The 27353-nt window shown below is 39.5% G+C and overlaps 2 protein-coding genes across 2 annotated transcripts in view; one reads left to right on the top strand and one right to left on the bottom strand.

The window, feature by feature from the left end:
- Window positions 1-27353, top strand: part of syn2b (synapsin IIb) — a gene marked incomplete at its 5' end in the record, with an annotated part of 191081 nt that overhangs the window by 95512 nt on the left and 68216 nt on the right. The window contains 2 exons of the mRNA XM_069942405.1: window positions 2190-2346; window positions 5191-5280. Coding sequence (XP_069798506.1) covers window positions 2190-2346; window positions 5191-5280 — 247 coding nt within the window. The remainder of the gene's footprint in view (window positions 1-2189; window positions 2347-5190; window positions 5281-27353) is intronic.
- LOC138764225 (metalloproteinase inhibitor 2-like) overlaps window positions 4358-27353 on the bottom strand; it is a 32991-nt gene continuing 9995 nt past the window's right edge. The window contains exons 2-5 of the mRNA XM_069939860.1: window positions 17967-18055; window positions 12653-12752; window positions 9693-9820; window positions 4358-8532 (exon numbers count right to left, since the gene is read on the bottom strand). Of these exons, the coding sequence (XP_069795961.1) occupies window positions 8335-8532; window positions 9693-9820; window positions 12653-12752; window positions 17967-18055 (515 nt within the window). The 3' untranslated portion in view covers window positions 4358-8334. The remainder of the gene's footprint in view (window positions 8533-9692; window positions 9821-12652; window positions 12753-17966; window positions 18056-27353) is intronic.

The raw sequence follows: 27353 nt of genomic DNA, 5'->3' as shown, positions 1-27353 counted from the left end.
TATTAGGACCATCGGGTCTACAGTCAGCATGTCATCACATCCCCATTGCTGCCAATCACCTGCAGTTCAGTTTAAACAGCAGGCATTCTGTAAACATTACAAGGGCTCCAGTAGGTAAAATTTTGGAACAGGAACGAGTCCCTCATTTCCGTTCTGATCTTTTTACACAGACTGCATTCCAGAAATTTGGGAATAATGTCCTGGAATGCAATAGCTGGGTAAGATTCACATTTGACCGAGAGTTGTTGTGATGCATGCACATCTTGAGAATCCATAATGCATCAAGGACCATCAGTTAATTGGCTCTGTTATTATCAATATGTAAGGATTGAAGATTCACAGAAGCAAGCAGCATTAATAAGACACAGCAGAGCAGATGAATGTAAGTTGTTTAACTCCCTTCCCCATTCCAAGCTGTCTCACGAACGCGATGCTTTTCTATGCTCATCTGTAAACTTTGCCCACTCATCTAAACCCTCAGAACAAATGTTTCATAAACATGTGCAATTATTTGCCCATGTCAACAATCAGTAGAAAGGGTAACAAGTAAGACAGTTGGACTGATAAATTTTTATCATGCTTATATGGGTGAGTGAAACTGATGGTGCACTACAGCCAATGCAAGCTACTGAATGTTTATTGCTGAACATAGAGGGTCCGTCAGAGGATATGCTTTGCACTCTCACTGGTCTTTGGAGATTTTCTATGTCAGACGGAAATCAGTATAGAAGAAGGCAATCAGCCAACAATGGTTGAGTGAGTGTGAACTTGAGCGGTGGGGACAGAAATTCTGCACAGGGATCTGGTGGAGTGACAGTTGTATAAGGGATTATCAGGAGATTTCTGACAGATCAATTGAGGTCAGACAAAGTTTGAAATCTGGATAGAGTCCATAGTCATAATCCAATTATGGACATGCAGCGGAGATGGTGGGCGAGAGGAGTAGTGGTGGTGGGTGTCCATGAGGCCCATAGGAGAACACTACTAAGAGGGCCTGCATGAGGCAGGTTCCCAATTCTTGACATGCCTCCTCATTATGTAATAACAAAGCATGTCTCACGAGTAATGGTGAAAGCCACCTCTATGGGACAAGCCAACCATATCCCAGACCATACACAGGTGATTTAGAGTTGTGGAAATGACAACTAAGTGCATGCTACTGAAAGCTTCTATGGACATCTTTCTCCATGCCCAGACTGGGTGGCTTTTATAATTATTCCCTGACTTTTTTTTTTATATAAGGCTAAGTCGCACAAAATACAAAGATGTGGTACCAAGTAATCCATTCACTGTGTCCTACATTAGTAATTCTTCAGCCGTAATGTGTTATAACATGAGATGGTGAGATTCACTCTTTGATCTTCCCTTTTAATTAAGTTGCTCAGTCAGTGCGAACAAATAGATAAACTCATAAGGAATCTCAGCTCAAATAAAATTGCATCTTTACAGAGAATTAACATATTTTTGTGTCAAATGTACATTTTTCACACCTTTGGGGGAACAAAACTATCTCAAGTGGACTCTTCCAATGGATACTTCCTCAACTTTGCATGAAGCATTTTCAAACCATTTCAGCAAGTTTTGTCTAATTACCTAGGTACATAAAATACACAAATAAACCATACATAATGTATAGTGGTAACATGGAAATCTGATTCCCTACTTCACTTTGATCGATGGATGGAACATGGAAGTGCAAAGTTGTATTCCCCTTGAGATTATTTACAGTCTTAGATATAGTATGTTTGTTGAAATTTGACAACCTTATTTACATTACTTAAATGCCCAGATTGTATAATTTATTTTGATATTTGCCAATTAGTTTACTCCTTATTAGAAATGTAATACTTTGAAATGATGTGTCTCTGACATGTCAAACCTTGATCCTGTTGTTTTTTTCTTTTCTAATTTCTTTCTTTTGCTCTCCCTCTATTCCCTGCCACCTGTCCCCTTTTCTTTCGAATCTGGGGAGGGGGCACTGGAAGAAGAGGGACTCTCATTTCCTTTTTATTTTTTTTTGGACCTTACGAATGTTTTTCTATGATTTTATATTCAATGTAATATTGTTATAATAATTGAGTCCTATATTCTGTATTTTCTCCCATTGTCGTTGTGTGTTATTTATAAAAGAAATACATTGTGCTTTTGTATTAGATTGCTTTCACATGGGTTTTTGGTTCTATCAACAGATCATTCAAGCCTGACTTCATCATTGTGAGGCAACATCCCTACAGCATGGCAGAAAATGAGGATTTCCGGAATATTATTATAGGACTTCAGTATGGAGGACTACCAAGTGTGAATTCGCTTGAATCTATTTACAATTTCTGTGACAAACCATGGGTGGTAAGTTCAAAACTTTAAGAAAACAAAATTCTTCACACTTCCCCTAAAGAAAACCAATTTGGAATATCTTAAGTTGCACCATGGACTGTGCACAAACTGTAGGAAATCTTCAAAGCAGTTATTGGTACAATTCAAAGCCAGCCCTTACTCCTAAAGGCAATGACTTCATTTGTAGAGTTAAGTAACATTACCAACAAGTGAAGTCAGACACTTTATCAATCTAAAAGTGGAAATGCAATGTAAAATAGAAACTAATGGACTGAAGGTCTATAAAATGTAACCGAGATAGAAAAAAATAATTGTAAAACTAAGAAATGTGTGTGGAAAAGAAATATTAAAGCAAACAGCGAAAGGTTTTCTCATTATATTGACCAGGGGCAATCTGTTACTGTGTGACTCTAACTTCAGATATCCAGGTGATCTTGTCATGGGACTTCTGGAATCAGATGCTCCAGGAATCTGGAGTCAAGTCCAGACATGGTTATACCACAGAGTGGGATGAACAGAATTCTCACAAAAAAAAAGCAAACCAGGAATTAAAAAGGACAACTCCTAACTAAAGGTTTGAAAGAGCACATAATTCACATTAGAACATAAACATGCCATAAAAAGAATCCCATTTGAATAAAATATCTGGGGAACAACACCCCACACACGTCAATTTAGATTCCTGGGCTTGAGAGATTGTCAAATAATAATTCAGTGAAACATTAGAGTAAATTGTGTGGTTGCATTTCTGTGAGATCTTTGTTCATTTTCAAGTGTATTATCATCTGATTGTACAAGTACAATAGACGAAACAGTGTTCTCTGTTCCTCGGTGTAAAACATATAGACACATAACAAGACATAAGACACATACCGACAAACAATGCACGCGCAAGGACAAATATACATATATAAAAAATAAATAAATATTGTTTGCTAAATATAACAGTCTCAGATGGTCAGTGTGAGCAGTGCCTTTGGTCTTTCAGCATTCTCACTGCCTGTGGGAAGAAGCTGTTATACTGAAGTTTAAAATTGGCGCACCTCTCCATTAATTCGCCAATCATGTCACCTCAAGCAAACTGAAAATTCTTTTATCTGGTATCTACCAATCCCCATAAGTGCCAGGGGCTTTACTGGACACCTTAGTGAATTACCTTGTAATCTGATTTACCTCTTAAGTCAGGGTTGGACAAGTACAGCTCGATGAAACAGCATCCTGTAGTCCTTAGTGCAAAACACACAGACACACAATCAGATATAACGCACATACAGAGAGACAATACATATATAGGATAAGCGTTCATAAAAACAAGCAAATAAATAAATATTGCTTCATGAATACGAGAGTCTTGGATGGTTCATGTGAGCTGTTCCTTGGTTGTTTAGCATTCCCACTGACCATGGGATGAAGCTGTCCCTTATCCTTGTGGAGCTGGCTCTGACACTCCTGCATCTCCTTTCCGATAGGAGTAGCTGCAAGATGCTGTGTGCCAGATGGTAGGGGACTACAACAATTTTACGCATCCTCCCCTGACAATGATCCAGGTAGATCACGTCGATGGGGGCGCAGGGAGACCCCAGTGATCCTGCCTGCCGCTCTTATTGTCCTGTGGATTGACCTCTGATCCAATGCACTACAGAGTGAGAGCCGAGTAGTCCTTGAATCAGTTGTTCTTGATGGTCCACTGGTTCCCATTGCTTCTAGTGGAGAAGGATGCAACAATGCACCGTGTAGAGGAGCAAGGATCTACTTAATTACTACATTTTATTGCCCACTTGTGTAATCCAGAAATTGTCAGGATCCCTGTGCTATAACGAAAGTATGCATTGGAGAAACTTACTTCTTCCGTCATCCAAGAACAAGGAGGTATCATGGTAAACTTTTAGCTTGTCCTAGAAAGGTGTATTTTCACGCCAAGTGCACAAAGTTGGAATTAAATTTTGTGGACTCCAGGCCAAATAAAAATGTCAAGACTGTCATAAATGTTGAATTTTTTATTAAGGATTATGAAACAAAGGCAACTAAATTAAATTGTGATTACAGATGAACCCATGATCTATTTGAAGGTCTATTTTTATTTTCCTGTTTCATTGCCACGTTATAAAACACAGGTGCAGAGTTACACATATGACATACATCCTCATTCATCTTTACAGCACTATGTAAGCAATGGAGAGGTAATTATAAGACCTGCCTGGTACCTCCTAACAGCCCACGGGCCTGCGAGGTAAAGGCAAAGTAATTCCTATTTATCCTTTTTTGTTATTGGGAAGTGTTTGATTTTTTTAAATCTTGAAGAAAACTTGAAACGTGTAAAATGTGGTCATGGAATTGATTACTTTCTTGCTGTTGATTTAAAACCCATCATGAAACCAAAGGAGAACCAGAGAAAATTACTGTTTGAATTATAAGCCCCTTTTCCACGTCCCATGAATTAATGATGAATGAACTGGTTACGGGTCCAGTGGAAAAGGAAAACCATCAGCATGCCCACATCAAATCACGTTGGGGATTGACAGCGTCGGCTAACGCTGGCGTGCTGATTAAACCAGTGGAAAAAGGACAACTTCATTCCATTCCATTCAAAGGTAGACTCTTCCAATCCCCGGGGATGAGTTGTGTTCAGTGGAAAAGTGGTCAGTGTCTTGGTGGCCCAGTGGAAACAGTGCAAATGGCTTCCTATCCCAGGACACTACACGGCCAATTAACTGGGATGCCAGTGTAAAAAGGGCTATGGTTTCTCGAATGGCAGGTATCACAACACTGCAAGAGATTTTGTTAGCCAGAGGCTAAGTTTATGTTAGAGCCATCTAATGGATAATGCATAATAGTATGACTTTTCTTTTGTTTCAGTTTGCTCAGTTGGCAAGCATCTACAAAAGGCTGGGTCCAGAGAAATTTCCACTGATTGAGCAGACCTTTTATCCAAATCATAAGGAAATGGTAAGTGTCTTTTTAGTGTTGCAGGCACAGTGTCAAAATTCTAAGCATAAAAAGCACACTAACTTCAGGGATTTCAAATGTAGACGGTGTATAACTGGAAAGTTGATTTAATACAGCGATCATAACATACACTGCATGTAAGGGACGAAAGAAGGTATGATATAATTTTTACATTTAATGAGGCTTTAAAAATTATTGCTGTACATTAAAAAAATGTGGATCAATTCAAGAGACTTTTCGAGGCACTCTATAAGTTAGGGTTTGTACACAGGATTGCATTGTTTTTCATATTTCAATGCTGTGATTTTGCAACATAATTACAGATGTTTCTTTGGTACTATACATAAGTGAAAATGTTTGGTACATACTTATAATATATACGTTGATGCTGTTATGAAAACATGTATTTTTCCTAGTTTTCTTGTATGAATTCTCATCAATAACTTCACAAGGCTTTTAGATATGAGCAGTTTTTGCTTAATTGCCATACTAACATTCTGGTGATTCCAGTTACTCAATGGCAGAGTACTGAACGTATACTTCATCATAAACTTGTGAAGTATTCTTAGGCTTGGGGTAAGAACAGGGGAGGCACTACTTTAAACTCTGCATGGGAATACATACATGACGATGTCTTTTCATGTTTTGGCAAGATAAGTTGTTTCTTCTTCAGGTCATTATTGCCAACAATAGAATAAATGAGAAAGGGTATATGTTCATTTTCTGGTGAAGATGAAATGACCAACTATTGCCGTTCTTAAGAGTGAGGGTGTTAGAGGTCACCTCAGCACTGGGTTAGACCCAAAATAATATACCTGTAATTGAACCTAAACAAGATGTGTGTTGGTCCTGCTTCATTTGATGGATGACAGAATCCTTTTTATGTGATATATCACTGAGGTAATTGATATTTCTGTTTTAAATCTCAGGTTAGGTGTGAAGAGGTAGTTCCATGACTAGGAAATGTGATTCTTCCCATCTGACTTTTATATCTCTAGACCCATTGGACATAGTAACACTAACGGGATAAGACTGTATTCAGTGAAGAAGTAAAACATGAAAGTCTGCCGACACAGTGGTTGAAGGAAAATTAATAGAGGTGTGTGGCAGGTCGTGGCCAGCGAGGTCCAGAGCATTTTCGAAGTTTGTAAAAGGCCACTTCAACAGTGTGCTGCCTATCTCTAATCAGGTCTCCATGCCTTGATGAAGGATTCCATGCTGAAACATTAACCATTCCTTTACTCCCACTGATGCTGCTCAACCCACTGACTTTCCCCACACAGATGTTTTTCTTGCTTCAGATTCCAACATCTGCAGTCCTTCATGTCTTTCCAGTGAAATACTTACTGGGCTTTATGTCTGTCGACTAGTTTAACTTTCAAAATAACCTGCAGTAAATTAGGGAGAATAAACGTTGCTCACAGTCCTGGTTCTTGAATTTCCAAGTCCAAGGAGATGGATCAATCCTTACATGAAGGGAACATGCATTTTTTTTTGCAGATTTAAGATTATTGCATGGCAATGATTCTCTCTGCTTATCTGTAATGCAACCTGTCAAGTCTTAGCAAAACACACGCAGTCAGATGTGTTCAAAATAAATTGGGATCACTTGAATGTTTTACAGAAAACTCACAGCACATTTATTAAAACATTAATAAGAAAGCTTTTTGTTAGCTATTTGGGAGGACAACGTCGTTCTTACAGAGCAGAACATTCATCTGAAGTATGAGAAATCATCCTTGTACTTATGTTCTAAAGCAGTCCATTTGCAAATGAATATGTGGTCAACTTTGAAGTGAATGATATTGATTTGGAGTTGCTTTCATTTTCAATTTTAGAGTAGAAGTTTCTTGCTGATTCCTTAAGACATTTATAAGCTATACAATTGTATTGAAATATGCTAAAACAAACAAGATTCCAGAGGTCTTTCTTGCTCTATTCAGTTAAGCTAATCAAAGGTGTTCAAGAGAAAATTGGGACTGTGCTCACTGGAATATGAAGCCTCTTGCTTGTGAACACACGTGCTTTCATTTTCCACCCTTGTTGCTTCTTTTCCCGATGTTTCCCAGATACACAAATCATTTTTTTGCAATACTTTCATGACCAGGATTTTTGGTAGTCCAATTGTATTAGTCTATCTTCATTATGTGAATGATGGAACATGCAACTTTATATTTCAAAACATGTAAAACAGAAATAACATAAGACATAACATTAAAGTCACATTGATGACATTTGGCTATAACCCCACTTTAGTGCCAGGCCTGACAAAGGGGCAAACAAATCAAAGATCATCTGTTCATTATATCTGGAATTTTTCTGCTTTAAAAAAAACAATTCTCTTTTAAAAGGATTTAATTCCTCAGGAAATAAAGTAGTTTTGTTAAACATAAAAAGGACAACTTTGGGAACAAGGGAGGGAATGGTCTTTTTGCCATTGATTACTGTTCTGTATATGCTTTGGTGCATCACACATAATGACAGCTTTTACAATCCCTTTGTGCTATATCTTGCATGTTAATATTACCCTGCATGTGTCACAGCATTGAAAAGAAAACAGAGAGCAATTTTGACATGACTGTAATCTTGCCTCTACTAGGGCAAAGTTACACTCGTGCACTCTTGGATTTTAACCTGGATCTTGTTTTTAAATACTGAATAACATAAATAATGTAGCATCATTCTGAAATACAAAGGTACATTTTCTTTATGTTTCAATTTGCATCAGTAAGAGTTTTATGTTTTGATAGAAAACTTCACCAGCCAACTAGATTCAATACCCATTCACAATTATTGTCCTGGTGTTGATGCTTCAGTCCGCCTTGAGTGACAAAACTTAGCAGAATTTAATGTGGGCCTATCAGTGTTGTTTCTCATTCATCGGGGTCTATTCAATGCAAGAATGGCGGGAGAAACTGCTGGGCTTCACATAGCATACAGGAGTACAATAAAATGACAAAATGTTGGCATTAACAATGGAACATGAGGGTCTTTGATGGAGCCAATCCACCTGCAGCAGCTGTTGAACATGACTCTTAAGAGGCAGAGGGACACTCACGGTTCACCATAATAGATATTTTCATTCACGCTGGCTGATCCTTCTCTACACCAGTGACAGGAACCGTTGTCCTGCTTTGTGCAGGCATAATTGTTTGCCTGTGATCCAGCCGGAGTTTTCTCAATTGCCAGGTCAGTCCAAACGCACTGGGACTTTGATAGAGCAGAGCAGGGTAGACTATGGCAGCTGATAATCTGGAGAACAGAACAAGTATAGAGAGAGATTTATAAAGTGATCAATTCTGTCCCTTTGATAGTGGATAAAATATAAACATGGATCTAGCAGAGGTTTGGTTGAAGTAATTCTGAATTAACTGGAAACTCTGAAATTTAGATCCTTGGGGCTTGGCAAATAGTTTCTTATTCATCTTAGATTTTCCAACCATCATATTTTTTTTAAATCACCTGCTATTGGTAAAAGGTAAATTTCCATTATTGTCATGTAATACTACATTTAGAATGTAAAATACATGAAATTCTTTAACTTTTATCTACCCTAAGGCAGACGGAGACTCACCACTTTGTCCGCAATAAAACTCTTTGGGCTAACCTGAAAGCAACTACAGTAGAAATCCAAACATCCGGATGCCAGAAATCCGGACCACCTGAGAATCTGGACTTTTTGAAAATTCTCAAAACTTTTAAAATTTAGCGTGCTTTTGTGTGCATGTGTTAACGCCACAGATGCACAGCGGGAACAAACAACCATGCTGGTCTGCTTTATTTTTCTTTAAAACTGCTCATTTTGATAAATGAAACATGCTGCGTTTTTCTAATGAATAAACTATCAAAGTTTACCTATTTATCTTTGTTCCTCCTTAAATTTGAATTTTGGAAGTACTGCCCAAGAATCCGTAAAATCCTGACCGATCAAATCCTCGAGCAGTCCGATTTTAGGATGTTTACTGTAAATGCACCTTAGTCTTCAATTCAAAGCAAGAAAATAAATGCTGATGTTGAAATACTCAGCAGGTTCTGATGTAATGTCAGTGACTTGAAATGCCATTTTCCTCTCTCCAGAGATGCTGAATATTACTTTAATTCTTTGAAATTGTATTGGTCTGACATACAGTGCTTGTTGCATCCTACAGGTACCATAAACATTGATATCACATATTTCCAAGTGGTGGCAGTATCAGTAAGTCTTCTACGTAGGCAGCTAATCTGATTAAAATTAGGCCAATGCTTTACAATTTTACTATCAGTTAAGAGATGGGTCTCGTCACCTAAACTTTCTGGTCCTGATTGCTCTCAGTGTCCATGTTATCAGTTCGTGGAATTGTTCCACTGTAATAATTCAGTGGCATTGGGAAAAGCAATTTTGAGATTAATGGAAGAGTTGGGGGGAGACTTACTTGACAGGAACAGCCTGTTTCATACTTGTTCCACTTAAGGTGCCATTTTTGTAATGAAGTTAGGTCATCCCATGGAACAATCCAATTGCAGATTCCAATATGAATGATCCCCTCAATACCAAAGTGGCCTAAAACAAGAAAGCATATCCATATTTCTATCCATCAAAAAGTAAAGGGCATACATTGCAATCTCCAGCAAAAGCATAGAGCAACATTATTCCAGCACTTTCTTCAACCTGAACAAAAGACGAATGGGCCTTTACACTTGTAGTGGTTCTGTCTGTCCCTGGAAGCTTTGTATGTATATTATTTCTATAGTCATAACACTTAACTGGGTAACATCCATTTTCAATTATTAATTTTAATGTTCTGTACTTCTCCCAAGGTAAATTTGAATCTGCTCACAATTACAATTCCAACCATAAGCAAAAGAAGTTTGACCCCTTTAAATTATAATTCATACAATTTGCCAGATTTTCTTAAGACCCATACGAAAGAATCTTAAAATCCCATTCAAGGACACAATGGAACTGTAAGTCTATGATCCTTCCAGCCTGCTCCCTCGGTACCTCTGCAGGACAATTAAAACAGGACAGCACAGAAACAGGCCTTTTAGCCTATGCGTCTGTGCCAAACATGATGTGCCAATCAAACGAAAGCACTGCTGCGCAGACCTGATAGACTCATGAATAGGGGATAACAGGATATCTATCTGAAAACCTCTTAAATACCACTGTTGTATCTAATTCCACCATTACTCCTGGCAGCCATTTCAGGTACTCCCCACTCTGCATAAAAATGATTGCCCTGCACATCTCCCTTAAAATCACCTCCACCCACTCACCTTAAACACATGTCCACACATATGTGATACTTGTGCCACAGGCAAAAAAAGATTCTGACTGTCCTTTCTATCAATGCCCATCATGCTTTTATAAACTTCTACTAGGTCACTTCCAAGCATATAGAAAATAACCCACATTTGTTCAATCTGTCCCCATAATTTATATCTTCTAAATCAGGTGATATCCTGGTAAAGCTTTTCTAAATCCTTTCCAAAGCCTCTGCATCCTTCCTGTAATTGGGTGAACAGAATTGCACAAAATTAAATTATAGTTATTGGGTAACATTTTTTACTCATTTGTGAGATATGGGTTTCACAGGCCGAACCATTCCTAACGGTCCATTCCTAATTGCCCTCAAGAAGAGGGCATTTCAGGAACCATTTCAGTCTTTGATGTGTGGTTTATCCACAGTTTTGTTAAGGAGGGAGTTCCAGGATTTTGACCCAGTGACCGTAAAGGAACAGTACTATATTTTCCTGTAAGAATGACATCTTTAACAAATGCAGAGAGCTAAATATCAGATAAAATTAATGAGGTAGTGTTTAATAAACGTATTAATCATGCACCAAAGAAAAGGTACAAGGACTGCCTAAAGAAATCTCTTGGTGCCTGCCACATTGACCACCGCCAGTGGGCTGATAACGCCTCAAACCGTGCATCTTGGCGCCTCACAGTTTGGCGGGCAGCAACCTCCTTTGAAGAAGACCGCAGAGCCCACCTCACTGACAAAAGGCAAAGGAGGAAAAACCCAACACCCAACCCCAACCAACCAATTTTCCCTTGCAACCGCTGCAATCGTGTCTGCCTGTCCCGCATCGGACTTGTCAGCCACAAACGAGCCTGCAGCTGACGTGGACTTTTTACCCCCTCCATAAATCTTCGTCCGCAAAGCCAAGCCAAAGAAGAAATCATGCAACCTATTCTTGCTCATGTTTATCTAATAACATAGTTACAATAATCAAAAGGTCTTGTGTCATATTTCATTCTGTGCTTTAAGCTGCCCCATTTCTCATGACCCACCTGATGCATGGCATAATTTACAGTAACCTATCAACTGCACATCTCTGGAATGAGGGAGGAAGCCTGGGCAATAGAGCAAACCCAGGTGATCATGGGGAAAACCTGCAAACCCCACACAAACATCACCGGCGGTCGGGGTTGCTGAGCCATGAGGCAGCTACGGCACCGCTGTCCTGCGCTGTTGAAGAAAACTACAGAATTTTCAATATTCTGGAACATTCTAAGGGTTGTACCAATAGATTGAAAAATAATTCTGAATAAATGTCTTCATTTTAAATGTGTATATACAATCAGAAGATTTTTAAAAATATTCATACAAATACAGATGCAAAAAAAGTTTGATCCAATTGAAATTGGGTGATTTTTGTTGAACAAAGAACAAATAGCTTTACCATAAGCTACTTTTCCATATTACGTGCAGCCATTGCCACAGATACAGTGTAGGTGCATGGCAATGTGACCTTCAAGAGGGAAATAGATATATACAGTATATGTGTGTGTGTGTGTGTGTGTGTGTGTGTGTGTGTGTGTGTGTGTGTGTGTGTGTGTGTGTGTGTGCGCGCGCACGTGTGTGTGTGCGTGTGTGTGTGTGTGTGTGTGTGTGTGTGTGTGTGTGTGTGTGTGTGTTGCAAATCACAATTTCCAAAAAACAAAACAATACATTTTCTGCTGTTTCCCCAAATTAGATTTCCTGTTTCTTTCAGTGGGAATCTAATTAATTTCCAGATGACTGACAATAATTTTCCCCTCCCCCCTGCCCTCCATTCTAACAGCCTCCTCTTTCTTGCCTTTCCCTTGTCGACCCTACCCCCTCTCTTTCTATCTCTCTCAATTCCTTCCATGATCCCCCTTTTCAGTTCCTTCCCTCTGCCATTCTTTCTTGTTTGCCTCCTATCTCTTCCCCTCAACTCTCTATTCGCCCTTCCCATTGTTAAAATCATTTACTACCACCTTTTGCTCCCTTCTCTCTCCCCCTTCCCTCCATTCCCTTCTACCTTCTCCCACCCCCAGTTGAATATAAAACAGGTAAACCACTGGAGATTAGTAAGACTTTAAATGAATGGAGTGTCATTCAAATTATGAAACAGTCCTCACCTGTTATGAGATACTTGATGTTGGTTTCCAGTTCGATACCACATGCAGCAGAGCTGGAGGCTGTGTATACGTACTTCACCATTTCAAATCCTTTATACATCTGTTAAAGTTTGGACCGCACCATCAGGATCAAGAGGTTTACTTAAACATTTTAAAGGTCTGTTGATTATCAAATCTATACTGCCTAACCAATAAAATAATTTTGGCTCACGAAACAAAAATCTATTTTGCCCTTTGCAGGGTGACATTGAACAGCATTTACAGCTAACGCATTTATAAATTGGAAGAATCTTTGAAGTAAGTTACGTAAATGTAATTATAATCATTATTCCACATAATTGGTTTCCTAATTAGGTTTGGTTGAATAGTTTAAGATATTACTCCAATTTTAATAGCAAATATCCTCAATAAGAAATAAATAAACTGAGTAAATTGTTCTAAATAGGTTAAAAGTAAACATCTACTGTGAACTCATCATAATGTTAAGAACATGCATTAAAATCTGTGATATTTTTGGAAAATTATGTTTTCATGCAGCATAGAGAAGAAACAATTATCATTATGCATCTTAAATGTTTTGAAATTGGATTTTAAACAAACATATTTCACGGTTTTCCTGGAAACATAAGATGGAACAAAAGTGTATAAATCCTGCGAATCCAATAAGAACAGTGGCTTATTCGATTGCAGTTTATTTGTGCAATCAGTGATTGGAAATGTTTTTAAGACCATAAGGCAATAGGAGCAGAAATAGGCCATTTAATCATGAGCTGATTCATTTTCCCACTCAGCCCCACTGCGTGGCCTGCTCCCCATAAACCGAACCTATCAATCTCTCTCTTAAATACACCCAACAGCTTGACCTCAACCGCCTGTGGCAACGAATTCCACAAATTTACCACCCTATCTCGAAAGAAATTCCTCCACATTTCTGTTCTAAGCGGACACCCTTCAATCCTGAAGTTCAGCCCTCTTGTCCTAGACTCTCCCACCTTGTCCTAGACTCTCTGTTCTGCTTCAATGAGATTCTCCCCCCCCCCCCCCAATTCTCCTGAATTCCAGTGAGAACAGACCTAAAGCTGTTGAACAGTCCTCGTGTGATAACCCTTTCATTCCCAGAATCCTCCTTGTGAACCTCCTCTGAACTTTCTCTAATGTTAACACATCCTTTCTAAAATGAGGATCCCAAAACTGCTCACAATACTCTAAGTGAGGTCTCACCAGGGCCCTATAAAGGATGGTATCCATGGCAGTGGATCAGCGAGGAGCCCAGCAAAGTTTCCACATCCTTCCTGTAATGGGGTGACCAGAATTTCATACAATTTTCCAAGAGCAGCCGAACCAAATTTTATGTTATTGCAACATGATTTCCTTACTCCTGAGCTCAATGCCACAACTAATGTAGACAAACATCTTTTTATAACACTCTATTTCAAGGGGCTGCACTTCTGCACTTCAATACTTTTAAGAATCCTCTCATTATACTGTTCTCTTAAATTTAACCTCCCAATGTGCAATAGCTCACACTTGCCTAGATTAAATTCCATTCATCATTTCTCAGCCTATATCTATAACTGATCTATATTCTCTGAATTCTTTGATAGCCCTCTGCACTGTCCACAAACTCCAAGCTATGTGTTATCTGCAAATTTATTAACCCACCACCTACTTTTTAACCTAATAATTTCTATACATTAGAAACAAAAGCAGTTTCCTGAATATTTACATTCTGTTTAGTAGATGCGACTCCATTCCAACCTTTCATTCTCCTCTGAGGTATTAGAGTATATGCTGTCAAGGACAAATCTCCTGGCCCTGAATAGATATATCCAAGGACACTATGGGAAGCTGGAGAGAAAATTGCAGATGCCTTGGCTGAGAATTTTTTTGTCACCATTAAGTACCAGTGAGGTCCCAGAGCCTGGAGGGTGGCAAATATTGCTTCTATTCAAGAAAGACTGCAGGGGAAAGCCAGGAACTACATGCCAGTGAGCCTAACATCTGCGGTTGGTAAATGATAAGGCAGTATCCAGAAGGAGAATATATATGTATGTGTGTGTGTATATATATATATCATATATACACACTATATATATATATCCACTATCTATCTATCTATATCTATACATACATATATATATACTCTATGTGTGTGTGTGTATGTATATATATATATATACACACACACACACACATACTTGGACAAATCCCTGATTCGGGATAGATAGCATGTTTTTGGAGGTGGGAAGTCATGTCTTACAAATCTGACAGAGCTTTTTTTTAAGATGTGGTCAGGAAGGTTGATGAAGAAATTGCTGTAGATATTGTATTTCAGCAAGGCATTTGATTTGGTTCCACCCAGCATACTGTTCTGGAAGGTTAGATCACATGGTGAGATACCTGGATGAATAGAAAATTGGCTTCACAGAGAAAGTTTAGGAGGTGTGCAATTAAATTAGAGGTACTTTTGGGTCATTTTTCCTTCATTCTGGAAGTATGAGTGGGTGCTTCTAATTTATAACACTTTCAGTCTCAGATATCTATAAAGTGACATTATTTCCAATGGTACACTCTTTGAGGCACATTGCACCAGGAAATTAATTATAATATATGTTGACACAGAAGCAAGCACCTTTTCTTTCTCTCTCTCTCCCTCACCTTCCCCATTCCCATCTCCACCCATCCCCACATCATTATACACCCATATTCCCAGGTTCTTCTGTCTCGCCCCAAGCCTCGTTCACCAAGCCCCATTCCTCTGAATCTCAACCTATTAATACTTACAAAATATTACTTTTTCATTGCCCACCTTGCTTTCCTACCCTCCTAGATGCAGCCTTGGTCCTGCACATTCTACATAGGAAAATATGTAATACTGGCTTAATGCCACATAAAATCGTGCACTATTACTTTCTAGGCAAGAAAAGATTTTTTTTAAAAAGGAATGTCCTAGAAAAATGCATAATTCTAAACTACATTTATATAGTACCTTAAAGTCAAGGGCCAGAAAGGAGCATTACTAAACAAAACTTAACATGAAGTCATACAGGGCTTCAAAGGGAAAAACAAGTAGAGAAGCAAAGAAAGAATTCTAGAAGTTAAGATCTTGCTGGCTGAAAACTCAAATGTCAATGGTAGAACAATTATGATCCAGGTTATTGTTATCTTGAGGGGTAGTCAGCTGGAAGGATTTACTGAGATTAATGAAAGGATTTGGAACAGAATGACAACTTTGAAATCAAAACTTGGTTTAATCAATAGCTTCTGCAGGTCAGTGAGCAGAGAGTAAGGGGTGAATGAGTCCTTGCACAAGTTATGAAATGGGCAGCAAAGTTTTGAATTGCTTGTGTTTGCTGCAGGTGCAGTGAGGGAGGTTGTCCAAAAGTTACTGGACTAGGAAACCAGCAGAAACAAAAGCATTAATGGATTTTATCAGTATATATACTGAGAAAGCAGATATGACAGAAAGATGGGCTCCAAAGCTCATTTTGGGTCAAATGCAAAGCTTAATAATGTGACAAATCATCTTTAGCCATAAATGGTTGCTAAAGAATCAGTCATGACACTAAATTGAGCGGAAAAGTAAATTGTGCAAGGATACAGAGAGCCCGCAGAGAAATATAGATAGGTTAAGTGAATGGGCAAGGGTCTGGCAGATGGAGGACAATGTTGGTAAATGTGAGGTTCTCCACTTTGGAAGGAAAACTGGAAGATCAAAATATTATTTAAATGGCAAGTTGATTGCAGCATGCTGTCTTGCAGAAGGACCTGGGAGTGCTTGGGTCTGAATCACAAAAGGTTGGTTTGAAGGTGCAGCAGGTTATCAAGAAGGCAAATGGAATGTTGGCCTTCATTGCTCGAGGGATTGAATTTAGGAGCAGGGAAGTTCTACAGCTTAAGGTACGAGGTTCTGGTGAGGCCACATCAGGAGTGCTGCATGTAGTTCTGGTCTCTTTACTTGATGTACTGGTTTTGGAGGTGCTCCAGAGGAAGTTCTCCAGGTTGATTCCAGAGATGAGGGGGGTTAGCCTATGAGGAGAGGAGAGATTGAGTTGTCCGCAACTGTACTCTCTTGAATTTAGAAGAATGAGAGGGAATCTTGTAGAAATGTACAAAAATTATGAAAAGCATAGATAAGATCAAGGTAGGTAAGTAGTTTCCATTGGTGGGGGAAGACTACAACTAAGGGACATAGCCTCATGATTCAGGATGGAGATGAGGAGGAATTGCTTTTCCCATAGGGTGATGAATCTATGGAATTCGCTGCTCATTGAAGAAGTGGAGACAAACTCAGTGAATATATTTAAGACAAGGTTGGGTCGATATTTACCAAGTAGGGGAATTAAGGGATACGGGGAAAAGGCAGATAATTGGAGATGTTTATCCATCAGATCAGTCATGATCTCGTTGAATGGCGGAGCAGGCTTGACGGGCTGGATGGCTGACACCTGCCCCTGTTTCTTCCGTTCTTCCGTTGAGACGGGAACCATAGGTGAAGGCTGTGGACCTCCATGTTAAACTTGGGAGATTGTTGTCACTGAGACTGCATTTTCAAGTTCAAAGAAGGAGCACCTAGCTGAGATATTAGGCAAGCCTGGTGTAAAGCCTGGTGCGATCTGTCCCAGCAGCTGGGTGATAGTTGAGATGTAGTCAACCTCATCAAAGACCGAAACTGGTCAAAAATTGGGAAGAGATAACTAGTAGTTCACCTCCAACACCATTACTTCAGGCAAAGTTATTAATGGTTTTGGCAAGACTTGTTTTAATGACCTGGCAGGCTTGGAAACCCAAGGTTTGAGAGTTTATTGTGAAATACACAACTAGAGTGGGCAAATGCACCGAGATTCTTACTTGCTTCAGCCACACATGTTCACAAGATAAATACTATAATATGAATTAAAATTAACACAATCTGCCATGAGACAAAAAAATTAATAAATAGAAAAGGAAAGATGAATACTTATTCTTAATTACAGGTGGTGCAAAAAAGGCAGTGTTTCAATGGCATAGACAGATCTTTTGGAGGTCCCAATTATAGTGGGTTAAGCACAATATGGGGAGGTTCAAGAGCCTGATAGCTGTTGGGGGGAAAAAAACTGCTTGAAACTAGAGATGCCAGCCTTGAAGCTTCTGTACTTTCTGCCTTCAACCCAACTAAAGAAGTTGCAACCTCTAATTCCAAAATAAATGGCATAGATTTTTGGAGGGAATTAATTACAATACAAGTGTATCTGAGTTTTCAAATTGTTGCCTGGGAAACTATGCATTTCAATATTTTCTGCTTTTATTTGCTATTATTTTCATCTTTCTTTACCTTTTCTTGTTTTACTTCATACTGGATCATGTCAGGTTCCACGTTGTTGGTTGAAACCAGCCTTTTATGGGTGACTAATGCTCGTATCACTATTAAAATCAAAATAAGATAGAGATGGCATGGTGATAAAGATACTTCAATAAACAAACATGAAAGACAAATTGCATAGTAATGCACCCATCCGAGCGTGCAACAGTGAAGGTTTCTTCAAAAACATTTATTTGTTTTATTCTTAGTCACTGGTAAGGTTCATTTAAACATCTGATGAAGTTTAGGCAAAATACCTGTTGGCCTAACATCAGTGGTGAAAAAATATTAACCTTAAAGGATATGCTATTAAAGTACTGATTGAGCAGAGTTAACGTAGGTTTGAGAAAGGGAAATATCTTTGTTCAGTTATTTGGAGATCCTTGAGGATATATTTTGTAGAGTAGGCAGAGGGAAACCAGTGATACTTCAGCCATTCCTAATCTAAACCCACAAAGTAGCCCAGGAGATCATGTGTAGCATTTAAAAGTTTTTCTTCTTTTCATTGGCTTGGCTTCACGGGCGAAGATTTATGGAGGGGTAAATGTCCGCGTCAGCTGCAGGCTCGTTGGTGGCTGACAAGTCCGATGCGGGACAGGCAGACACGGTTGCAGCGGTTGCAGGGGAAAATTGGTGGGTTGGGGTTGGGTGTTGGGTTTTTCCTCCTTTGTCTTTTGTCAGTGAGGTGGGCTCTGCGGTCTTCTTCAAAGGAGGTTGCTGCCCGCCAAACTGAGGTGCCAAGATGCACGGTTGGAGGCGATATTAGCCCACTGGCGGTGGTCAATGTGGCAGGCACCAAGAGATTTCTTTGAAACTAAATGGGTAATGACGAGGATGCAAAGAGACAGCAAAGTCATATAACAAACTGAGTGAGTGGCAACAATTTGGCAGATGATATAAAATGGGGGGAAGGGGGAGGTTATCCACTTTGCTTTCAAAACACAGAAATGCTGGGCGTTTCTTTTTAATTTGGTATGTCATAAACGCTGAGTTTTCTTCTGTGTAAGTCGTGAAAGGTTAACCTGCAAATGCAGGCAGCAATTAGGAACACAAATGTTATGCTAGCCTTGATACAACTTACTACAATTATGTAGGGTCTTGGCAAGACTGTGTTTAGTTACATGTGTAACTTTATATTTTTACACAAGGCTTTGGAGGGTGTGCAGAAAAGCTTCACCAGAGTAGTTGTGGGAATAGGGTTTACTGTATGAGATTGCCTTGGCTTTTTTTTCAATTTAGAAGAAGGAGCACTGATCTCATTGGGCTCAGCAGGAAAGTCAGACCTCATATCCTTTTCTGCAGGGTATTAATTATATTTGTAAGGAACCAAAAACTATGGGGATAATACAAGGAAATATGCTTTGGGTAGAAGATCATCTAAGATGTTGAACGGGAGCAGACTAGATGGGTCAAGTGACCTACTGCTACTCCTGTTGCTAATATTGATGGGAGGCTTTATATCTATTTAAAGCCTCCCATGTATATTGACCTGGAAAATTAGATGTCCATTTGACCTCCATAAAGAAAGCAATTTGACGAGCATTCAGTCCACGAATTTCCACGTGTGCCCAGGTTAGGATTTGGCACTTGGCAGATGCAAGATCCCTTCATGGCATTTCAATGTGCAGACTAGATCTACTACCTGTTCTTCTCAAAGCAAGATTAATTCAAAGTGCCTGATAACTGTACTTGTTATCCACTCATCTTTTCTTACATTAGTACAATCCTTAATTCATAATTGGTGATTAAAATGCACAGCTTGTATTTTAACCTACTGTTTCAGCAGGGGCTGGGAGTCTTTGGAAGGTGACGAACCTTCCCAACAGTAGTCGCTGCATCAATACAATAATGAATGCAAGAATGAAATTCCCATACACAGACACTTTACTAGGATGTGACAGTAAGTGTTCCTGACAAGTACATCTTAGGTATATTAGGAGTCCCATCGCATTTGCTGCATTAGGCATTTTGCAACAATGGAATGCTCAATGGAATGCTCCTATTGGTAATTAATGTATAATGGAACATAATTTTAGACGTATAATATCACTGCAGCAAATAGATTTTTAAATGAGATAACCAAATCAAAGATACCTTATACTGAACCTACCACTCATTCCTCCTTGAAAGAAGGTATATTGTTTTCATTATTTTTTCCATGAACAATTCAAGATTTCCATCCCATGTTGGAAAAGATTGTTTAATGGCAGATAAGTTGTTTTTCTGGTTACTTGTAATTGCGTGTACATGATTGGTGAACTAAAGCCAATTTAGAACTTCAGTATTTTTTTACCTAGTTATTTGTGGTTTTTTTTTTGCCTGTTGCTTGCGTTCAGATAACAGGGGTTTCACTGTATTTTCAGGTGTACCCTCCTGAAGTTTAACTCATTGTACAATTCAATTATATATGCAAATACAGTCAGAATCCAGAGTAGCATACTATCCTACACCTGTTAATTGCTTCTTTTTTATTCTCTCCAACTGAGGACTCATCATCTAAACCAGCTCTCGGAGCAATCCCATTAATTCCGCATCCTAACTTATTTCCCTGTAACCTATTCCCTCTCAGATGCCCTGCCCATCAGCCCCCTCATCCCCTACTCGAGGGTAATTTCCAGCAGATAATTAACTTTTCTTAACCAGCAGGCTTTTGGCATGTGGGAGGGAACTGGAACATTGGGGGCAAATCCCCAGACAGACTGCACTGAGATCAGGATCGCTGATAATTGTGAAACAGAAACATGACCTGATCTTCCAGAAAGTTGGGCATTGGCAGCCTTAATGTCCTCACAATTTATGAAATCATCAGTTTAAATAATGGAAGGGAAATCTCACATCAAACTACATACACTTGTCACCCTAACAGGGTCTTCCCATTCACTAGTCCTTAAACTTTAAAGCACTCATTCTTATTTTAAACCATCTCATGGAGTTTGCATCGTAACAGTTTTTGTAATGTTTATCCAATGGCAACACAGATGGAATCATACAAGATAACTTGATTGACTTGTTGATTTCCATATACTGTGTGAAAATTATAGAATAGCTGTAAAGTGGACAAGAAAATTTAAAAATTGTATTTATTCCTAAAACAATCATCTCTGCAGGAATGCAGAAGTGATAGGTTTAAGAGCATAAATGGTTAACAGGGTCAGGCGGCTATGATTGCAAATGACTTTTGAAAAGACATGATATTGACTGACTGGCTGGGGAGAGGGCCAAGGTCTCATCTTAGCACAGTCAAGAATGAACATGTTTGTACTTTGGCCTGAGAAATGCATATTTTTGTGTAATCTTAGGATTGGATGGTACAAGTCACATTTGGCATAATCAATGTATTGTTTGTGATTTAAAATCATATTTGAACTTGATATTTAGGTGGATTCCTTGCACTTGCTCAAATAAACGAGAGGAGAAAGGTATTTGAGTATCAGCTCATTTCATTGGGTATGCAAGGTTACTGATAATTTTAATCATGCTTTTGTGAAGTAATTTTGATTGATTTTCTACTGCAATATATGTGAATATTGTTATTAATAGTTCTATTTTACACTAATTCAGAGATTTCAGAATGTAGAGTACCTAGATTTGACTGAGGACAGTTAAAGATATCAGACCATTGGAAATGACAGATAACTGAGTGAGGCTATAACATCCCCATCATTGCCAAGTTGTGCAATTAAACAAATATTAATTATGCTCAAAGCTGGAAAAAAGTCTCAAAAACAATTGACAAAAGTCTCAAATACAATTGACAAAAGTCTCAAATACAATTGACAGTGAACTTTATACTTATTGAGATTAATATCAAATTAATGGTTAAAACATTTGCATATTCTTGATGGTCTGTACATCTGTTTAAGCATTTTTTTTAAAGTTAATTGATAAGGAAAATTTTGTTTCATCTACCTAAATGTGCCTTTAGCCAATAAATTACTGTTCCATCAAGGACAGAGCCTCATTTTTCAGGGAATCTGTTGACTTCTCCATTTATTCCAGAGATTATTTTCATCTTGCAAGTTAGAAGACTGGCAAAAATATAGAATTATTTCAAGTGGTTTTGAAGAGCCAAAGATTAAACATATATTGGTGTAATTGCATTAATGCAGTGGTCCTCAACCTTTTGCTTTCCACTCACATACAACTTTAAGCATACCCTATGCCATCGGTGCTCTGTGGTAAGTAAGGGATTGCTTAAGGTGGGATGTAGTGGAAAGAAAAAGGTTGTGAATTGCTCTTGCATGTATGTGCAGTTATGAACTCACTGATCAAACTCCACTGGTCATTTTTGCCTATGCTTTATCACTGGATTCCACGTGGAATCCAACAGCAAAACAAAAGGGTGCTGAGATTTTACAGTGCAAATGCAGGGAATCTGTTCTTAGTTCCCTCCGCAATTTAGACCAGGTTCTGAATCCACAATGACAAAACTCTCATTTTAATGGAAATTACATATTTAAAAGTGCAGACCTGAGAATAAGGAAGGTTCCAATTTTCAAATTACAGTGTTCGGTTTAAGCTTCTTGAAAATACAAAGGTAAGTCGTTAATATTTTTAATACATTGAAATATTTTAATTTTATTCATTTCTAAATATCGGAAATTTCAAGTTTTGGAATCAAGCAGGATGGAAAGAGGCTCTTTGGCCAACCGACTCCATGCTGGCTGTCAAGCACATGCATACACTAAAATCCCTACTATCAACACCTCCAGAGATCATGGGTCAGATATGCAAATTTTCATGTTGACTGAGACTCACTTTTATCTTCTTTTCTTTGGCTTGGCTTCGCGGACGAAGATTTATGGAGGGGGTGAATGTCCACGTCAGCTGCAGGCTTGTTTGTGGCTGACAAGTCCGATGCGGGACAGGCAGACACGGTTGCAGCGGAAAATTGGTGGGTTGGGGTTGGGTGTTGGGTTTTTCCTCCTTTGCCTTTTGTCAGTGAGGTGGGCTCTGCGGTCTTCTTCAAAGGAGGTTGCTGCCCGCCGAACTGTGTGGCGCCAAGATGCACAGTTTGAGGCGATATCAGCCCACTGGCGGTGGTCAGTGTGGCAGGCACCAAGAGATTTCTTTAGGCAGTCCTTGTACCTTTTCTTTGGTGCACCTCTGTCATGGTGGCCAGTGGAGAGCTCGCCATATAACACGATCTTGGGAAGGCGATGGTCCTCCATTCTGGAGACGTGATCCACCCAGCGCAGCTGGATCTTCAGCAGCGTGGACTCGATGCTGTCGACCTCTGCCATCTCGAGTACTTCGACGTTAGGGATGAAAGCGCTCCAATGAATGTTGAGGATAGAGCAGAGACAACGCTGGTGGAAGCGTTCTAGGAGCCGTAGGTGATGCCGGTAGAGGACCCATGATTCGGAGCCAAACAGGAGTGTGGGTATGACAACGGCTCTGTATACGCTTATCTTTGTGAGGTTTTTCAGTTGGTTGTTTTTCCAGACTCTTTTGTGTAGTCTTCCAAAGGCACTATTTGCCTTGGCGAGTCTGTTGTCTATCTCGTTGTCGATCCTTGCATCTGATGAAATGGTGCAGCCGAGATAGGTAAACTGGTTGACCGTTTTGAGTTTTGTGTGCCCGATGGAGATGTGGGGGGTCTGGTAGTCATGGTGGGGAGCTGGCTGATGGAGGACCTCAGTTTTCTTCAGGCTGATTTCCAGGCCAAACATTTTGGCAGTTTCCGCAAAACAGGACGTCAAGCGCTGAAGAGCTGGCTCTGAATGGGCAACTAAATCGGCATCGTCTGCAAAGAATAGTTCACGGACAAGTTTCTCTTGTGTCTTGGTGTGAGCTTGCAGGCGCCTCAGATTGAAGAGACTGCCATCCGTGCGGTACCGGATGTAAACAGCGTCTTCATTGTTGAGGTCTTTCATGGCTTGGTTCAGCATCATGCTGAAGAAGATTGAAAAGAGGGTTGGTGCGAGAACACAGCCTTGCTTCACGCCATTGTTAATGGAGAAGGGTTCAGAGAGCTCATTGCTGTAACTGACCCGACCTTGTTGGTTTTCGTGCAGTTGGATAACCATGTTGAGGAACTTTGGGGGGCATCCGATGCCTAACTAATACACTTGCATTAAGAATATGCTATTTAAAAGACAAAAGGCAGTGCAAAATGTCAAGTAATTTGAACAAAACCAGTATTGTAGTCTTTAATAATGTAAAGTTCTCTTTAATCGGCTAATTCCCATAATTTAAATTAGAATCCCAGTTGCTGGTGGTGTAACAGCGTTGTGCCAACCACTGCACTAACTGAGACACTCTCATAATTAACACCCTCATGCTGACAACCCATCTCCCCTCCACACAAGTGTCTCGGTCAGGGCCTCGGCAAAACCTGACTCGCTCCGCACAACTGTCCCAGTCAGACCCTCAGCTCAATCTGACTCACCTCCTCGCCTGTGTCCCAGTCAGACCCTCGGCGCACTTTTCCTGTGCTGACAATCTGACTCATCTCACCCTCAGGCCCTCAACACTCCTTCCTTTAAATTCGAACCCCAGTCACTGGCGCTGTAACAGTGTTGCGCTACCCACTACACTAACCGAATTAATAATTAACCCCCTTCTACCAAGTTTACAGATAAAGCCTAACTAATATACATAATTGAATAGTAACATATTAATAAAGATAAAGACTCTTACCAGGCAGGGATAGGGTGACACTTTGGGAGAGTCGCTTCAACAGCCAACTCTTCACCCTGGGTGCCGCCATTTTATTCCTAACACAACTTTATTGAAACTATATTCAAACAGCTGCTGCGAGCAGGGCACGACCGGGGCGCTCCGCTGGCTGAACATTTGCTCCCAAGGGGTTGTGTGTTGCTTTAGAGAGCCTTTATTTTACAATTTTAAACTTTTATTTAAAACTTTATTTATTCTGATTTATTTTCATATTTACTTACTTACTTATTTCCTCATTTTTTTTTGCCATTTGTTTGAGCTTCCAGTTGTTTGGGTGCCAGATAATGAGGGCTTTACTGTATTCCCTTAATTCTACACGCACACGCACCTGAACACAGGGAGCATTTTTTTATGGACAGTTAACCCATCAATCTGCATGTCCTTGGGCTCTAAGAGGAAACTGGAGCAGCGAAAGAAGCTGTTGTGACCACCGGCAGCATATGTAAACTCCACACTGACAGCACATGAAATCGGGATTGAAGGCATGTCATTGGAGCTATGAAGCAACAGCTTTACTAGCTGGAGCAGAAAAACTTCTGCTGGACTAACTCAGCAGGTTAGGCAGCGTCTATGGAGGCAAAGGGATAGTCGATATTTTGGGTTGAGATCCTGAATCAGGACTTCCTTGGCCTTCAAGGCCTTCGGGGATAGAGGATTTCCCAGGTTCACCAGGTCTGAGTGGAGAAGCTTCCTTTCACTTCAGTTTAACATCACGTTCTAGACCTGTTGGCCAAGGGAAACAGCCTTCCTGCATCCAGTCTGTTCGCCCTGTCGGAATTCTGAACAGTTTAATGAGATCTCCACTCATTATTCAGTAAATATTGGTGTATTTGCCCCAATCTCCTCTCATATGATGAATCTTTGCTGCATTGCTTTCTGGCAAGGATATCTTTTCTTGGGTAATAAAACAAAATCTACTTTACAGGTGTTGTCTCACCAAGGTCCAGTAAGACATTCTTACTCCTGTATTCAAAGTTCAAAGTTCCAGCAAGGAATTTATTGTTTGTTACACCTGAATGTTTGCTTTCAGCCATTGATGTATAGGACACCCAGCTCTCTTTATCCATCAGCATTTCCCAACTGATAATACTTTTCCTCTCTATTTTCTTTCCCTCTCTATTTTCCTGGCCAACATGAGTAATCCATTTATATTTCATCCGCCTTTCAAACCACACTGCTGAGAGTCTGGAGTCACATGTTGACAGCAGTTTTCCTTCCTAAGTATGCATTCATTTTATTATTAACTCATTTTAAATTCTTCAGCAAGCATGAACTGATGTCTCAGGATTATACTGCAAATGTGACATGACTGTCATGTCTTTCTCAAGAGCTTCAAGCTACTATAGCATAATTTTTAATACTGTGTTAAGATGAGACCAAGCAACCATTTTGAAATGTATTTTGTTACTGTATATATTGTATTGTAATATTTAAAATTTAGTGGGCCTGAAATATCTGTGCTTTTCCATAAAGCAAAACTTCTCAAAATTCAGAAAATAATTTGAATTATATTTCCAAAACAAACAGCTATTCATTGCTTCATCTTGAACACCCACAATTTCATCCATTCACACACTGTCAATGTTCCTTTGCAGATTTCTACACTCTTTAATTACTGTACCACCTTAAGACAGTGTCAACGGGAAGCTTAGATAACAACGATACATTCCAATGTGTTAATAAATGTCATGAAGCATAATCCCCGAGGGATAACACCAGTGAGTGGAACACAAACCTATTATACCTCTTTCCTGTCTCTTATTACCTGACCAGTTCTCAAGTTATTAGTTGCCAATGCTTCTTTGCTCCTTTTTTTTGGTTAACATCATCCACATCCATGGATTATTGAATACTGCAGGGCTCTGCCACCTAATTACATAGAGAGGAGTTTACACTGACAGTATTTGATTGCAGTGGAAATATAAAGGAGGAATTGTGCACATGTTCAGGACGTGGAACATTAAACTATTCCAATGAGGTTTCAAGTTATTCATTGTGCATGCTGTTATTGGCTGGCATTTGTTCGTGAGCAATGGCTATAAAGAGAAATTTGTTCGGAAATTCATCTTTCATTGCTAATGCAAAACAGGCCATAGTGTCGTCTCTGGAGGTGAATTTCAGAAGTGGGGTGCATCATGTAGATATCACGTGGTTAGTGCTACCAATCAAATATCTTCCTGAAGAATGTGGTCTCTTCTGCTGTTTAACAGGAGAAGCACAGATTTTTTGTTTGTAACAAAACAATTAACTGGAGGAGGTGGCTCCAAGAACATCCCCATCCTTAACAAGGGCAGGGACTAAAAAGATAAGGCCGAAGTAGTCACCATCGTGCCAAGTGGATGATCCATCTCAGCCCCTCGCAGTCTTCCCACCATCAATCCATGGAGTTCTCTCCACATGTTGTCAAGAGACAGCTGAAGTATTGAGTACAGCCCAAGTGTCCAAGATATGACTGAGCTTTTGAACATTTATGCATCTGAACTAGTTGTTACAGCACAGTCACACTTGGCATTTACCTGACCATGTGGAAAACTGCCCAGATATGTCCTAAAATTAAATTTAGGCATACATCCTGGTAACAGGTCCTTTCGGACAATGAGCCTCTGCCACCCACGTGCACCCCATTAACCTACAACCCCCTGAACATTTTAGAGGGTGTGAGGAAACCAGAGAATCCAA

Source organism: Narcine bancroftii, chromosome 5 (assembly GCF_036971445.1).
Source record: "Narcine bancroftii isolate sNarBan1 chromosome 5, sNarBan1.hap1, whole genome shotgun sequence".
In the NCBI taxonomy this organism is placed as follows: Eukaryota; Metazoa; Chordata; class Chondrichthyes; order Torpediniformes; family Narcinidae; genus Narcine; species Narcine bancroftii.
This window is presented reverse-complemented; position numbering and strand designations above follow the sequence as displayed.